Source organism: Thalia democratica, chromosome 3, assembly GCF_965202585.1.
Source record: "Thalia democratica chromosome 3, ktThaDemo2.hap1.1, whole genome shotgun sequence".
Lineage (NCBI taxonomy): Eukaryota > Metazoa > Chordata > Thaliacea > Salpida > Salpidae > Thalia > Thalia democratica.
In genome coordinates, this window is record NC_139167.1 from 85,519,651 (window position 1) to 85,535,671 (window position 16,021).

General features: G+C 23.9%; 1 protein-coding gene across 1 annotated transcript; it reads left to right on the top strand.

The window, feature by feature from the left end:
• Positions 1-1,473: 1,473 nt before the first annotated feature.
• LOC145831984 (uncharacterized) lies at positions 1,474-15,777 on the top strand. The gene is made up of 6 exons (XM_082939339.1): positions 1,474-1,559; positions 2,397-2,566; positions 4,566-4,746; positions 6,261-6,428; positions 13,938-14,062; positions 15,702-15,777. The coding sequence occupies exons 1-6, from the start codon at positions 1,479-1,481 to the stop codon at positions 15,766-15,768; spliced, it is 792 nt and encodes a 263-aa protein (XP_082795465.1). The 5' UTR covers positions 1,474-1,478; the 3' UTR covers positions 15,769-15,777.
• Positions 15,778-16,021: the final 244 nt, after the last annotated feature.

Here is a 16,021-nt window from a genome sequence, read left to right on the forward strand (position 1 = left end):
TGTGTTCACCAAGTACATTTTAAGACCATAGGGAGGGGGGGGGTAAACCATGTTTTTTACAAGTTATTCTTATTTTATAGAGTTTTTTCCAAGCTTCAAGATGCTTTTTATCGTTTGAAAAAATTCGAATTATGTTTTGAGATATGACCAGTCAAAGTCGGGCCGCATAATAGGTTCCCTATGGGAAGGGAAAACTAAAACAGCAAAAAAGACTATTTCATTTAAAATCTATCTCCTACATTTTTCAAGCAATCTTCTTTAAAACACTTTCACAGTTTAATCTTTATACAATAACAAAAAAACCTTACTTTGGAATTTAAAAAAAAAATTGTAAAAACATTTTTTTTTTGAAAAAAAAACACTTTTATTTTTAATTTTTGGGATAAAATTTTTATTTTTTTAAATTACTAAGATTCTAAAGTAACGTTTTTTCCTTTTATTATAAGGAACGTTTCCTGAAAGTTTGAAGAAGATTGCTTGAAAAATGAAGGAAGAGATAAATTTTTAGTGAATTTTAAAATTTCTGAGAAAATTGACCCCAAAAAATTTGCAGTCCATATGTTTATATAGGAAAATTTTTACTTAAAATTTAATATCTCAAAAGTCAAATGATATTTTTGAATTCTATAAAAACTGGCTTGTAGTTTGTACTTGAAGCTTTCATATATAAGCCAAAGTTAATTTTTGTAAAAAAAAATCTTGGACCACCCCCTATGGCCTTAATTTAAACAGCAAACAAATATAAAGGTTTAAAGTTTATTTCTGACAATAAATATTATAGCTTTCATTTGAACTAGAACTATTTATTTGTACAAACTCAATAAAATGTGTACTTTTAATTTCAACAGCAAATAAATAAAATGAGCAGTTAAAAGTTTATTTCTGACAATAAATATTATAGCTTTCATTTGAACTATTTATTTGTACAAACTCAATATAATGTGTACAATTTAATTTCAACAGCAAATAAATATAAAAGTTTAAAGTTTATTTCTGACAATAAATATTATAGCTTTTATTTGAACTATTTATTTGTACAAACTCAATAAAATGTGTATATTTTAATTTCAACAGCAAATAATTAAAATGAGCAGCTTGAAGTTTATTTCTGACAATAAATATTATAGCTTTTATTTGAACTACTTATTTGTACAAACTCAATAAAATGTGTATATTTTAATTTCAACAGCAAATAATTAAAATGAGCAGCTTGAAGTTTATTTCTGACAATAAATATTATAGCTTTTATTTGAACTACTTATTTGTACAAACTCAATAAAATGTGTATATTTTAATTTCAACAGCAAATAAATAAAATGAGCAATAAACAATAAATTTCAACAGCAAATAAATTATTTTCAAATCATTATTATTTTTTATTTCTAACAATAAATATTATTTAAAGAACTATATAATCCTACAAACTCAATAAAATGTGGTTACTAATTATATTTTAATTTCAACAGCAAATAAGTAAAATGAGCAGTTTGAAATTTATTTCCGAAGAATCCAAACAGCAGTATGAGGTGAAGAAAACTTTACACGACATCATAGATCAGGTATACAAGTTTTTGTAATTATTTAGTTTCATTTCAAATTACAATAGATTTTATGGTGTTTGAAATTTTATTAAAAGAAGATATGAAATGTAAAAAACTTTACACGACATCATAGATCAGGTATATAAGTTTTTGTAATTATTTAGTTTTATTTCAAATTACAATAGATTTTGAGGTGTTTAAAAAGTTTTTATTAAAAGAAGATATGAAGTTAAAAAACCTTACACGACATCATAGATCAGGTATATGAGTTTTTCTAGTTTTTTTTTTATATTTTGGGGTTAGTTTGTGAAGTTTCTTGTGTTTACATCATGTTACAGTTGATTTTGAAAGTTTTTATATTTTAACTCAAGGGTAATATAAAAATATATAGAGTTTACATGTCTTTCTAAGCCAAGTATTTTATTTTTTAACAACTTTTAATTCTTTAGCTCAAAAATTAAATCTAATTAGGAAATGTTTACATGACATTCTACTTAATGTAATTTACAATTATAACCATGGTTATTTTTGATTCAGTTTTTATTAACTTTATAAATATTTTTACAACTGATTTTTGATGGTCTAAGTCTAATTAGTTTGATACTTATAAAATTTTGTAATTTAGAAATTGATTTTGTTTGTTTATATCAACAGAGGAAAAAAGAATTACTTACAATTGGTATTTGTAGGAATATATTTAAATTTTCTTTTGTTTGTTAAGTTTTTAGTTATTTACCTCCGAGTAGTAAAAACAATCAAAAAGTTAAATCTTTACATGTATATGTTAATAAAAAATCAAAACTGGGATTGAATATAAATCTGTTTGTGATACAATTTTTTAAATATTTTTAACAGGTCATAGAAGAAGAAGAACTAGTAGTGGGAGTCAAAGGCAAGTCTGCAGCATCGATAATACACGAGAAAATATTCGGAACTCCCCCTGAGCAAGTCAAAATAAACAGAATCAAGCCCAAAGTGCTGGCATTTCCCATGGCCGAGCCTGTGGTTATCAATCACACTCCAAGGTATTTTTTAATTAAAATAATTTATGCTTTAACAGATAAATATTTTTCTTATCTTAAATTGTAAATGATTTACTTCGAGACTCTCTCAGAGCTTTTATGCTTATCTAAAGTACATACCATAATAAAGCATAAGTATATATAGAATAGATTTTCAACACTTACTTTGATATATTTACCTTATGTACCATGTAGGCTTATACAAAGATACATAAAAACTTAAAAGATTCTAATAGTTCCTAAAGTGGTTGCATTTTTAAATTGTTAGCTTACAATGTTTATCCATTAATTTAAAATACTGCAATGCTGGCCAATCATTAACAATAAAGAAAACTTTTTTTTTGATGGAAACAATTGAACATAAGATCATCAGGGTTGCCACTCGGTCAGGAAAAGTCAGGAAATCAGGAAAAGTCAGGAAAAATTCAAAAAAATGACAAAAGTCAGGAAAAGTCAGGAAAAAATGGGGGGTTTTGAAAAAACGTCAGGAAAAGTCAGGAAATTTGATAAAATAAAATAAAAAGTCAGATTTTTTCAGTTTAAATTTACAAAATTCGTTCTTTTCCAAAGCCTTCAAATGGTAAAAATTAATTAAAAGTCCATTAAAGTCAGAAAAAAATTCCAAAATTTTACTAGAAATTTACAAAAAGGTTTAATTTTATTTCCAATGCCTTCATCTGGTATAAGTTAGTAAAATATCCTTTATAAATTTGCAAAAATTTTCTATCAACATATTGAACAAGTACCCTACTTGAACAAGCAGATTTTGTAAGCTTTTTAGTATTGATGATCTGTAGCAAGGACACTTCCATAGTGAAACTGTGATATATACATAAAAGTTTATCTAGAATAATTTTAGAAACAAGGTTTTAATTGTAAAAGTTCCTTATATGTTGTTTGTTTATCTAGATACATTTATGCTAGGAAATGCTAAAAAATTGTGTCTTTTTTCAGACAAGCTGTGTTTATAAGGTAAAAGTACAAGTATTTTGCTGACAGAGCTATTTATTACAAACATCAATCATACACAGATGGTTTAAGTGATGTACTGGAAGTTTGATGATAGAATTCAGCAAAAAACTGTTGTTTTTAACCTGTTTTAAAATTAGATTGAAAGCTTTATATAGTTTCAAGTGTTAGATTATGTATTTTAGAATAAGTTTAATTTAAGAGTTTGATTTAGAAAAGTCAGGAAAATTTGGTTAAAAAGTCAGGAAAAGTCAGGAAACTTTTCTCAGCTTGATCATTGGCAACCATGGATCATGCAAAACCTTGAAAATTTGTTGATATATACAAATCAAAAAATGTGCATCAATACTAGTTTAATTTTAGGGGTCTTTATTTTTACTCTCTCAGTTATGGGGTAATGTTTTTTTTAAGTTTTATTGTCATTTAAACCTAAGTTTTATTTGTTTTCACTGGTCAACCATAAAAGTTAAAAAGTTTTGGTAAAGTAGAGGGTTAGTGAAAATAGTACATTTGGGGTCATTATCTTCACTTGCTACAAACATCTAATAGTATAAATAGATCAAAATCAATAGTTCGTCAAAGTGATCTTGTCCTCTAATCCCCCATTCAGTTTAGGGGTTTCTAACTTACATAAAGTTAGAGCTAAAAAATCTCACGTGTCTTTTCAAGTCTCGAAATTCACAGGCACCAATAAAAAGTGCATTAAAACATTAAGCAGTGTTTTTACCAACCTAACAGGCAACACATGTAAGGCAGGCATTTGTGAAAAAATTATCTATATTGAAAATAGTTATGCTTCTCAAACACTATCGATTGTTTCTAAAAAATCATTGATGTTGTTTGCCTTTTTTACTTGAAAAAGAATTGATATATGTATATATAACATTAAAGCAAAAAAAACTTGTTCATCCAACCTTAATTTGTTTCATATCAAATTGAATTTCCCTAACAGACAATTCCCCAAATATAGCTATATATAAAACTAATAATACTTCTTTGATAGTTTTATACATCAAACTAATTTATCTAACAGACAACGCATGGGAGGCAGGATGGGAGGGGCCACGCTGAACTCGCAACGAAAGAAGAGGGTGGCAGCTGCGAAGGCCAAGCATTCAAAAGAGAACAGCACGAAACTGGTGGTGCAGCAGTTATCGCCGGTGAAGTCAGATGTGAAACAGGTGCAAGGGAGCAATGGTGGTACTAAGAGGAAGGTGGGTGTTGAAATGTAGTGTTAATGTTTGATTTAATAATTTATTTATTTTTTTCGTGCTTTTTTGTATTTTAAGAATATATTAATTAGTATTAAGTTGATTACTAAAACTGGTAGTCGTGTATTTAAACGAAAGAAAATGCTTATTTTGAAAAGAGTAAGGTAGGGGGGTGTTCTTTAAGAAAGAACTAGCTAATACTTAGACATTGTTAATTTATTATTAGAATAATTGCTACTTGTGATCAAGGTAACTCTCAACTTGATTGTTGTTAACTATGTTGGTATTGGAGCCACATGATGATGTTAGTTGTGTAAAGAAAGTAAAGAAATTAAATTTTTATGATATGACAATCAAAATTAAGTTGATAGTTGCAGGGTTGTCACACACTCAAGGAACTCAAGGAATTCAGGGAAACTCAGGAAATTTTCAAGTTGTAGAAAATCTTAGGGAAATTTCAAGGATTTTTTTTTAACTCAGGGAAACTCAGGGCAGTTTTGGTTTTTTCAAAAAATTTCAGGGAATTTTTTAGATCTAGAATGAGATTTAGTTAATCTAGTTTCTATATTTTTGTTCGAAACAGTTAATCTTATTTATTTTTAAGTGCTTATTTAGAAATTATTAAGCCTTGCGGCTAGTTCTTCAACATTCTTAGAATTAACATGGTAATTTTTTTAATAAATAATAAAACTCTTTTGGATTACAAAAAACTTAGGGAATTTTAAGGTTAATCAAGAAAGTTTCTAGTCACTCAGGAAGATTTTGTGACCCAAAGAGTCGCAGCCCTGACATTGCAAAAAAAACAAACATTGTAATGTATCATTTAGTATTAACACTTAAGATTACTACAAAATGACTGATACTTTAAAATAATTTACTAGAAAAAAAACTTTCACATGATTGATAAAATTTAATGGACTATCTATTTGAAATAGTTAGGTGAACATAAAACTCTTAAAGATGTAATAAAAATATCATATATGTTTCTGTAAAAGACATCTGTTCTACTAAAAAATCTATTCGCATATGGTTTCTCAGTGAAAAAGTAATAGATCTTTAACTAAAAACGTTTATCCTTCAATTTTACAATCAAGAACACAATCTATATGCAAGTTTACCAAATCAAGTTTATGTTTACACTTAAAACTATTTCCACTTCGTGCTCTCATGAGGTGGTCTATCTTGTAATTCCCATCATCATTTTTACCTTCACAAGTACCAATATACCATGTTTCTGATCATCCTTCACTTACTAATGTGGCATAACAATGCCCTACCAGAATATCTTCATTTTTTCTTTCTGTTTATTGGTAGAAGAAGCCCCTACAATTAACTCTATAAGTAATTAGTAAATATACAATATCAGACATTGATTTCAAAATACACCGACACAAAAAATTTACCAAAAATATTTGCTTAATCAAGCGATTGTTGAAACCTTTTGTGTACACTTTGAGATCCATTGATTGAACTACAAAAATATGAAAAATATTTTCATAAACTCTTTTTCGAAACAGTCAAACGGAGAGAAAGCGCCCCGCGTCGGCATCAAGATTATGAGAAAGTCGCTCGTGCAAGATGCCGACAACAACAACGAAGATCAGGATTACGAGTTTCAGAACGGAATGAAGATTGGGGAGGTTCTGTTCGGAAAACTATCCGGGTTCAACTGGTGGCCTTGTAGGGTGAGTGTATTATTTTAAGTATTTAATATTTATAAGTTAATCAAATAAGTAATATAAGTTGAAAGGTATTGCTATATTAATTTATTTAAAAAAGTTTCTTTTTGGAAAACTGTCTGGGTTCAACTGGTGGCCTTGTAGGGTGAGTGTAATATTTTATAATTTGTTTTTCAATGTTTTGTTTTATTTTTTATATTATTACGAATTCATCTTTTGTTTACTTTTTCATTTTTTTGTTATCGAAATTGGGCGGATTCAACTGTTAAGTTGTATTTCATTAATAATAAAGACAATATTAGTAACTGTGGAATGAGCAGTTGAATTTATTATGTAAAAAGCATTGATTATTCAAAAAAAAGTTTTATATATAAATAATTATTTCTTTATTTAATATTTAAAAAAAAGTTTAAGTTCTAAATGATTAAAAAATAGGTCCATTCAGTTAGAACAAATCATGTTTGTTGATTGAGTTAATTCGATACGTTGTGGGATAAATTGATTTAAATATCTGTGTGTTGATACATTTGTTTATTTACTTAAGTAGAGTGTATATGTTATGATAGTGTTTTAAATTTGAAATCATTTTTTGAAAACCTTCAATGCATAAAAGCAACATGTTTATGCCTTCTTAAAGTAATTGTATTTAGAGATAAGTTTATTAGTTTTATACTAACAATTTTAAATTTTAACATAAACAGTTTTTTTAATATGTGTTATATGTTTTATTCGATTTCGATAAAGTGAAATTAAAATTTATGTATAAGTATTTTTTTAAATAAGATATTTTAATAATTTAATTAAACTGTTTATAATTCTATAATGATTTCATACAATTTCACCAAGCTAGCTTTGTGAACAGTTTACTAAAAAAATATATTTATTTTTTAAATACTTATACTTGAATTTCAACTTTACTTACCAATATCGAATAAATTATGCAATGCAAATTGAAAAAACTGTTTATGCTAACTAATAGAATTACCTCTAAGTACAATTACTTAAACTAATTGATTTTAATTGAAATACAACATGTAAGAAATACGTGTGTTATAATTTCGTGTTTTATGCAATTGTTCATTTCTTTATTAGTCATCGTGTGTTAAGTTCAACTTCAAAACTGGTTGTATAAAAACGGTTTTTATGACTTTAATTTGTTTGTTAAATGAAATCTTACTTGTTAAAAATTTAGTGTGAAGATGTACATGAAATTTATAGGTTTAATGTAGTTTAAATATCTATCATTTTGCTTGTAAATATTTTATTTTAAAATTAAATATTGTTGTATTACAATGTAAAAGTAAACAATATATTACTTTTTTCATTTAATGATTTTATTTAATGTACGTTAACATTTTTGTTTTTATATACCGAAGAATAAAAAATTAAATCAACAAACCTCCAAACAATATAAGATTATGTTTTATTTAAAACCCTAAAATAATCATTTCTAAACCGAAGTTCGACTTAAGATCGTAAATTAACTGATTTTTTGCTAAATTGCGAGATTTTCTGTCGTAAAAAAAATGTTAAAACCGCTGACTAATTAAAATGATTTGACTGTAGTAGAAATTTTTGAGGCTGAATAAAGTTTTATATTTAATTTTTTAGTTAGCTCCATTTTTTCGTTATTTAAACTTTAAAATGTTAAATGTGTACTGAATGAAAATATGTTATTTTACTAACAAAATAGCCCTTATAAAAAACGGGTTCAGAGTTAAATTTATCATGATATTTTAATTTTTATTGTTAATAAGTTTAAATGTTAAAATTATATGTAATACTTTTACTGTAGTTTTACTAAAAACGTTAATTATAATTTCCCGTTCTTTTTTTTTTCGTTATGACACAAAATAAAAGTATTTTATTTAGTATTTTTTATTCAGTTTTATTGATATATTCATTTTTATTTAAGCTGTTGTTTAGTTTTGTTAAAATGTTGACAAAAAATTTATCTTACAATTGCTTGTTTTATTTTCTACAGATTCAACTAAAACTAAACTTTAAAATTAGTCAATGCATCTTTTGGTTCCTTTACGGCTTTAAAACTGTATAAAATGTTGTAAATTATTATTATATTTGTGTGAAAAAAGGAATCAATTTAGAATATGAGTTCTCTTTATTATACTTCAATTAAAGTGTTTATTTGTAACAATTTTTTACTATACAAAAAGACATTGCTTTTCATAGCATTTTAAGATGTTTGAAAGTTTTCTTTTAAGTATAAATTTTTGGACTAGGTTTTAACAAACAAAACTGAATAATTTATTTAATCTGATAGCATAACTTTCCAGTGTTTTATAAAGTTATAAAATAATAGCATATAATTAAAAAAAAGTTTTTTAGGTAGATCTGGCTAACAAAATACATTTCCTTAATTTTTATGATTCATTTTTACAATGTTAAAAAGCGTATAAAGTTATTTTGTAGTTTTCTCTCAAGAGAAGTCTTATCTTAAAACCAAGTATGAATTACATATTTTGTTTATAGATTAAGTTGTAAATTTATCTCTGTTAAGCAGTTTAAATTCCTAACAGTTTCAACTTTGTTTTGTTTTATTGAATATATTTATTTCGATAGCAAAATGAAAAGTTCAATAACCTACATAATATTATTGGATATATTTTGTTTTATTTTCTTTTAAAACATAATCTGAATAAATAAAACTAAAATGTCATGCTTGATTTAAATTGTAATATAGAATTGATTGAATTTAGTTTTTCTTATATATATTTAAAAATAGAATAGAATTTACTTTATATATGCAATAATCTTTGTTTAAAATAAACATTGGTTATTTTTTTTTTGTTTAATTTTGAACTTTGAATGATATTACCTTTTACAGAAAATAATATTACCATTTAGTTGCAGATAAAATTTCGATATTTCTTTACAAAAATTTAAACTTTCAGTGAAATTTAATCTTTTAAATACGTGTTTTATTTGTTTTAAACTCAACCTGATATTTTATCTTTCAGTTTTATAAACTATGATTAATACTTATTAATATGAATACATGTATGTTATTTAAAACCTTTAAGTTAGGTATTGTTCACATTAACAAAATACTTTTATCAAGGTATGTTATTCTGTGTTTGAAGTGAAAGTTAATAGTGAGATTTATTACAGATTAACTATTAAAGAAAAGAAAAATGGTTATATTTCATAAAGCTAGTTTAAAAAAGTTTAAACCTTTTATATTTGTTTTTAGATTAAGTTACAATACTGATTATAAAAAAATATATCACATTAATAAAACACATATTATAATAATATGATCTAAGTTGAGAGAGGTAATTCTTTTCGTAATTAATTATTTTATCAACTTAATATCGTTACAGTGTGATTTTATTTATTTTTTATGTTTTATAAGCCTAAACGTAATTCTAAGTTTATTCTAAAACTAGTGTTTCAAATTGATATTACAAACAGTGCTCTTCAATTAAAACAAACTTGCAAAATCACTACATATGGCTGTATTTATATTAAAAATTATAAACTAATTAGACTTGTTATGGAATAAACTTGAAATCGCTGAATCTTATATTTGAAGGGATTTAAAGATTTTAAAATTGAGCAGAGTTGTACAATCTTATTTTAAAGTTTTTTAAATATATTTTATTAGCCTTAAAATAGCACTGATATTGCATCAAAGCGTTTTAGCTCGATACTTGACATCAATTTAAACCACAACATGTATAAACAGAGACATATGTTGTAAAATGATTTTTTAATAAAATAAAAAACTTAAGTCTCGTCTTATTTTATTTTTAATATTTTCCAAGCCTTGCAATAAAACCTTTGATACTTTATATTCTTTTCCAAATGCTATTTTCAAGTATGTTTCTGTTGATTTTACTGTTGAAAATTAATAACAACTGTATTTAACAAGTTAATAAGAACTACATTTTTGTAGAATTTTCAGTACAGTATGATAGTTTAGAATTATAAGTAATGTTCACGCCTAAGCGAAATTTAACACAATCCAATTATACTAAATCAATTTCTTAAAGAAATACCTTAAGTATTAGAAAAATGTTTTTTAAACGTTAAATATAATATTTAGGTAAAACAGTTATAAATATCAGCAAACTTTAACTAATTAGTAGTTTTTTTAGTAAAGTACAATATTTTATGAAATTCAACGTAATCGATATGTAATACGATCCAATTATATTAAATTGTGTTTGTTTTTAAAAAACAATATATGTAAAATGGAATGAGATTTATTACCCATATGTCATGCAGTTGCGAAAATATTAATTCAATACTCAGTAATGTGAATATAAGAAATAATAAAATAATATCTTTTCTGAGTAAGTAATTCGAATCTTTGGTTATTGTGTTTCTGTCTGGAAATTTGAAATAGTTAGATAATTTTGAATTTAATTATGTTGTTTACAAAGTTATGCAGTTTTTAAAATAAATTTTTTGTTTAAGTAATGTAAATACTAGTTATTGTAAAAAAAAGATCTTTGATTTTTAAACTTATGTTTGAGGATTTGAAACAGTTTAATAGTTTTGAATTTAAGTATATTACGTATTAACAAAATTCTTACGCTTTTGAAATGTTTTGTTATTTAATTCATTTATTTGCATACTAGCTTTTCTTAAAAAAATATTTTATTATTTTATTTCAGTTTGGAAATTTGCAATAGTTAAGTAGCTTTGAATTAAATGCGTTGTTTGTTTTGAAAAGTCTGCGTTTTTTAATATATTTTTCTTAAATAATATTTTTTTTACATATACGAGTATATAACTATTTTACTTGAATTAGCTTGGTGAATTTAAAGCATTTAAACATAAGTTGTTTATACTTATTGTTGAACAAATCTCAGTTTGCTTATTTTATTTATTAAATATCAGTTTTTAAAAGTTTTTCACATAGTTTTGAATATATTTTCAATTAGTTTGGTTCCAATGTTAACAGTGTAAAAACTGTGTTGTTGTACTGCTTTGTCTTAATTTAGTTTATGTTTTCAATGTTTAATGATAATAGTGTAATGTATATTAGATATTATTAATACAATCTTTATTAATTTTTTAAACGTAAAACTAGCAAATAGTTAGAAAGTTTGCATTTAAAATGAAAGTATAACTTTTAATTTTATAAGTCAAACTTTTAAGTAAACTTTATGTTTTTGTTATAACCTTTTTAAACACGTGCTTTTAAAATTATTTTACAAATTATTTAAAAAAAAAATGTTTCTTCAATGTACGAAAAGTTTATTTCTAAGTACATAACTTTTTTTCAAAGTTTTATTATAACTATTTTTACTGAGTATTTATTGTTTTGAAAGTTATTTTTAATATAATTTTATTTATTATATAGCTTATTTATTTTTTGTTGAAACATTTTTGTGATCTTTAGTTTTAACATTTCTTCAAGTCTAAATAAAACCCTCAAGTTCGTTATTTTTATTCAACAAACATAATGTTTTTATTTATTACAAAAAAAAATCCTTTTTGTTTCCTAACAATTTTAAAAATATTTCAAATATGAAATAGATAAATAGTGTTTCCAAAGCAAAGCCCATACCTTTTATTTTTAACAATAAAATTTTTTCAAGTTGTATATTTGTAAAAACCGTAATAATTGGCTACTTAGCTACTCATTGAAAAACTTCTATTGTTTTATAATCAATTATTACCCATTTTTATGCATAAATAAACAATTTTTAATATTATTTATAAAGCTTTAAATACTAAACAGTTTAGGTATTGAGTTTGTTTAGTTTTTCATATGAACTCAAATATGACTAGTTTTGTATTTTTAGGCTTTAATATTCATTTAGGTGAGTATAACAGATAGTTTTTTAATAAAATTTACAAGTGTAAAAAAGTACAAGTTATTTTTTTATACATATTTTGTACAGGACTTTTATAGTTCTATTTAAAATTAATACTATAAATTGTTGTATTAATAAAAAAAAAACATATTTTAATACTTGTATCTCAAAATTAAACATTTAATTATGTTTTATAGTCAATTGATAGTCAAATGTTAACCAAAAACTACCAACTTTTGTTTGTTGTACCTAGTTTTAATTTAAGTAAAAAATAAGTTTTTATGGAAAAATTGAAATTAAAAAAAAAATTAACTCATGAAAAATTGTGAGGTATGCCTTAAGTTTAGGTAATTTAGAACAGTTTGTAAATAGTTTTATATAAACTAAAAGAAAATGAAAGTAAAAGAAGCTTAAAGCCTGGAAAAATTGGCCAAGAAAAATATTAAGATTAAGCCACGAGTGATTGAAAATTCTAAGTTATTTTGATATTGTTTGTTTTAGTTTGAACTATTTATCATAAACATGTCTGTTGAAATTTGTTTTATATTTATAAATTGGTTTCTTACTTAAAATTAAATAGTTTTCTTTGAAATTAAAACTACAGTTAATTACTTTATTGATCGCCTTTAATATCTTAATGAGGCAAACTTTAATATTTAATCAAAAATAAAGAACAAATATTGTATGTATCATCTTTGATGTAGTATACGATACTGCTACAAACGATATGCAACAATTTTATGTTTTACACAAAATTATTATAAGTTACAAAATAATTCTTATAAAGTATAAATTTGGTTTTCCAATTAATTCTGTATCGAATAATACATTGTACCTGTAAATTTAAAGATCAGATCCAAAATTGTTTTGTTCAAACAATCAGTATAAAATCCATAAGTTTGAAAAGATTTAATAAGAAATATTTCAAATTTTTAAAACATAAGGTTACATCGACGTTAACTGGTAGAGATGTGTAAGTTTCATATTTTACATATACTATTAGAGCTAATTTTAAAGTTTTTCATATAAAAGTTTTTTATTGCTTCTCCAAAACAAAAGTTTTAATATGTTTTGTTAGATTAATTAGAAGAATTTGTGCCTCGTACAAGCAAAAAATTTATAACTTCCTATAAAGCTATAAAATGTTGTAAATAATTTTTACATTTAGAATATAAAATTAGTTGTTGTATTTAAATTGTTTAATTAAGTACAGCAAGAGTTAGTTTTCTATATTTTAAACTATCTAGAATTTTATTAATATACTAATTAAATTATTTTATTTTTATTTCGTGATTCATGGTATAGTTCTTATTAGAATAATTCTTTTATATTCAAACAAATAAAAGAAACATTAAAAAAATGAACAACCTAACAACGAATGGTCTATTATAAAAGTGTTTATTGTGTTCGTTCTACTGACACTCATCATTTACTAGTTCATTCACACGACAATAAATAAATATTTATAAAATTGCTAATGACAAATTTCCACACAGGTGACTTACACTAGCGACAATGTTCCTTCTGAATAATCATATGTTTATAAATTTACTAATGACAAATTTCTGACAGGTGACTTACACTAGCGACAATATTTCATCAGAGTAAATATATACTTATAAAATTACTAATGACAAATTTCCACACAGGTGACTTACACTAGCGACAATGTTCCATCTGAACAACATTATGTTTATAAAATTACTAATGACAAATCTCCACACAGGTGACTTACACTAGCGACAATGTTCCTGCGGAGCAAGTTTACGTTTATTGGATTTACAGCGGCAACTTTTCGTTCCTTCCCATCAAAAAAACCATGCCCTTCAACCAAGCCAACCTCAAAAAAGTGTTAGTTTTTAACTACAAATATTATAAAAATCAATAAAAAATTTATGTTAGTAGTGATTTGATACAGGGTAGTTTAAGTTTAATCAATTAAAATAAGAAACATGACTTTTAATAAAGCCAACCTTAACAGAATGTTAGTTTAGTATGAAAAAACTGTTATTTGAATAGTTGTTGATATACAAATGAAACGTTAAAAAGTAATAGCTTATTTAATGTTTAAAAAATTATAAAGTATGTATACACTAAAACGTTAACAAACTAAGTTGAAAAATCTAGTTTCTATTTCTTTTATTCAAGTTACATTATCATTATAAAAAAATAGAAATTGATAGTTTAAAAAACTAGATTTAAATTATGTTAAAATATTTTGTCTTTTAACTTTAAATTATGATTATCAGTATATTTCTGAAACATACACAAAAGTTTACTATCAAAAAAGTGTGTTCCATTTCTTTTGGTATTTCAAATAATATTTCTGATAAAGTTTATTAAATTTTTATACGTTGTAATGGAGTTTCCAAATTAATATAGATTTCTATACATCCATATGTTTACAATATATTAAAAAAAACAATTTGATATTTATAACAAAACTTAACACTTAAGTGGTAAAAAACAGTTTTAACCACTTATATTTAGTTCTATTTTTACGTGGTAAATAAACTTATTGAAACTAATAATGATTATAATTGGTAAAATAAATAGTTTCAAACAACTAATGTTAGAGAACAATTAGTTGTTGTAAAGTGTTTACATTGGTTAATTTACATTCTAAACATTTAAAAGTAAGGTGTTTTACTAATAGTATAAGTTTTACAGTATATGAAAACTCTAACATCTATGAATAATATTTTTAGATTTAAAAAAAAATAGAAAGTTTTGAAATATTTATAAAATTAGTTTGACAATTTTTTAACTTTCAGGTTATGCAATGTACACATTTTATTTGAAAATAAACTATAATTAAACAATTCTAACTAAAGATAGAACATAATTATGCTTGAATATGAATATAAGCAAAAGGAAAAAATTATTTTGATTAAGTTTAAGTAAAGATTATTGATCTGTTTTATAATAGAATATTGTTTTATGGAGAAAAAATCTATATACAGCTTTAAAAATAATAAAGTTGTTTTAGTGAAAATATTGTGGTTGTCTGGTTTGGTTGGTAAAAAATAATAAAAACTTAAATTCAAAACAAAAATCAATTATTTTTGCTATTATTTAAATTTGGTTAATTTTGTTTTTAAAATTGTGTTGTTAAAAATTAATCAACTATTTCATCTATAAGTATTTACATAGTTAGTATCTTAAATCAGTTTTTAAACGTATATGTTATTTTTATTTCATCTGTATAAAAACTATTCAAAAGGGTCGCTTAGTATTTATTGAGAAAGTAAAAAGTTTCCTCACAAAATAATTTTACTTGATAAAATAAAACGAAAACTCATAATATATACAATTCAAAGCTTTGTTTTACAACTCGTAAGACTTTTTAGTGAAAAAAAAAGAAACAATGTTAAATCTAAGTGACATGAAACATAAAAAAATATTTGATCTAGTTTTAATAACAAATATTTGTTAACAAGAATTAATTAAATAAATATAAAATAAGATAAATTTATTTTATTTTATTTAGTAAGAAAGTTGGAGCCAACCTGAGAAAAGCCATCAACTTAGCCAAGCAAGAAGTCGGAATGAAATGAAAAATGTGCAATAATATTATTTACAAAATTGTTAATATTTTGTTATTATTTGCAAAATTGTAAATATTTTGTTATATATTTACAAAGTTGTTAATATTTTTTTGTTTGTTACAAAGTTGTTGATACTTTGTTATATATTACAAAATAATAAATATTTTGTTGTTTATTATAAAATAATTAAGGTTTTGTATTTGCAATGTAGCAGGCTGTGACATTAGTTATCATTTAATTTCTTAAAATTTTACTTGAGCCC

Coding starts and splice junctions, on each gene's coding strand:
- LOC145831984 (XM_082939339.1), top strand. CDS start 1,479: ATGAGCAGTTTGAAATTTATTTCCGAAGAATCCAAACAGCAGTATGAG. Junction 1,560..2,396: donor TACACGACATCATAGATCAG/GTATACAAGTTT, acceptor TATTTTTAACAG/GTCATAGAAGAAGAAGAACT. Junction 6,429..13,937: donor TCAACTGGTGGCCTTGTAGG/GTGAGTGTATTA, acceptor ATCTCCACACAG/GTGACTTACACTAGCGACAA.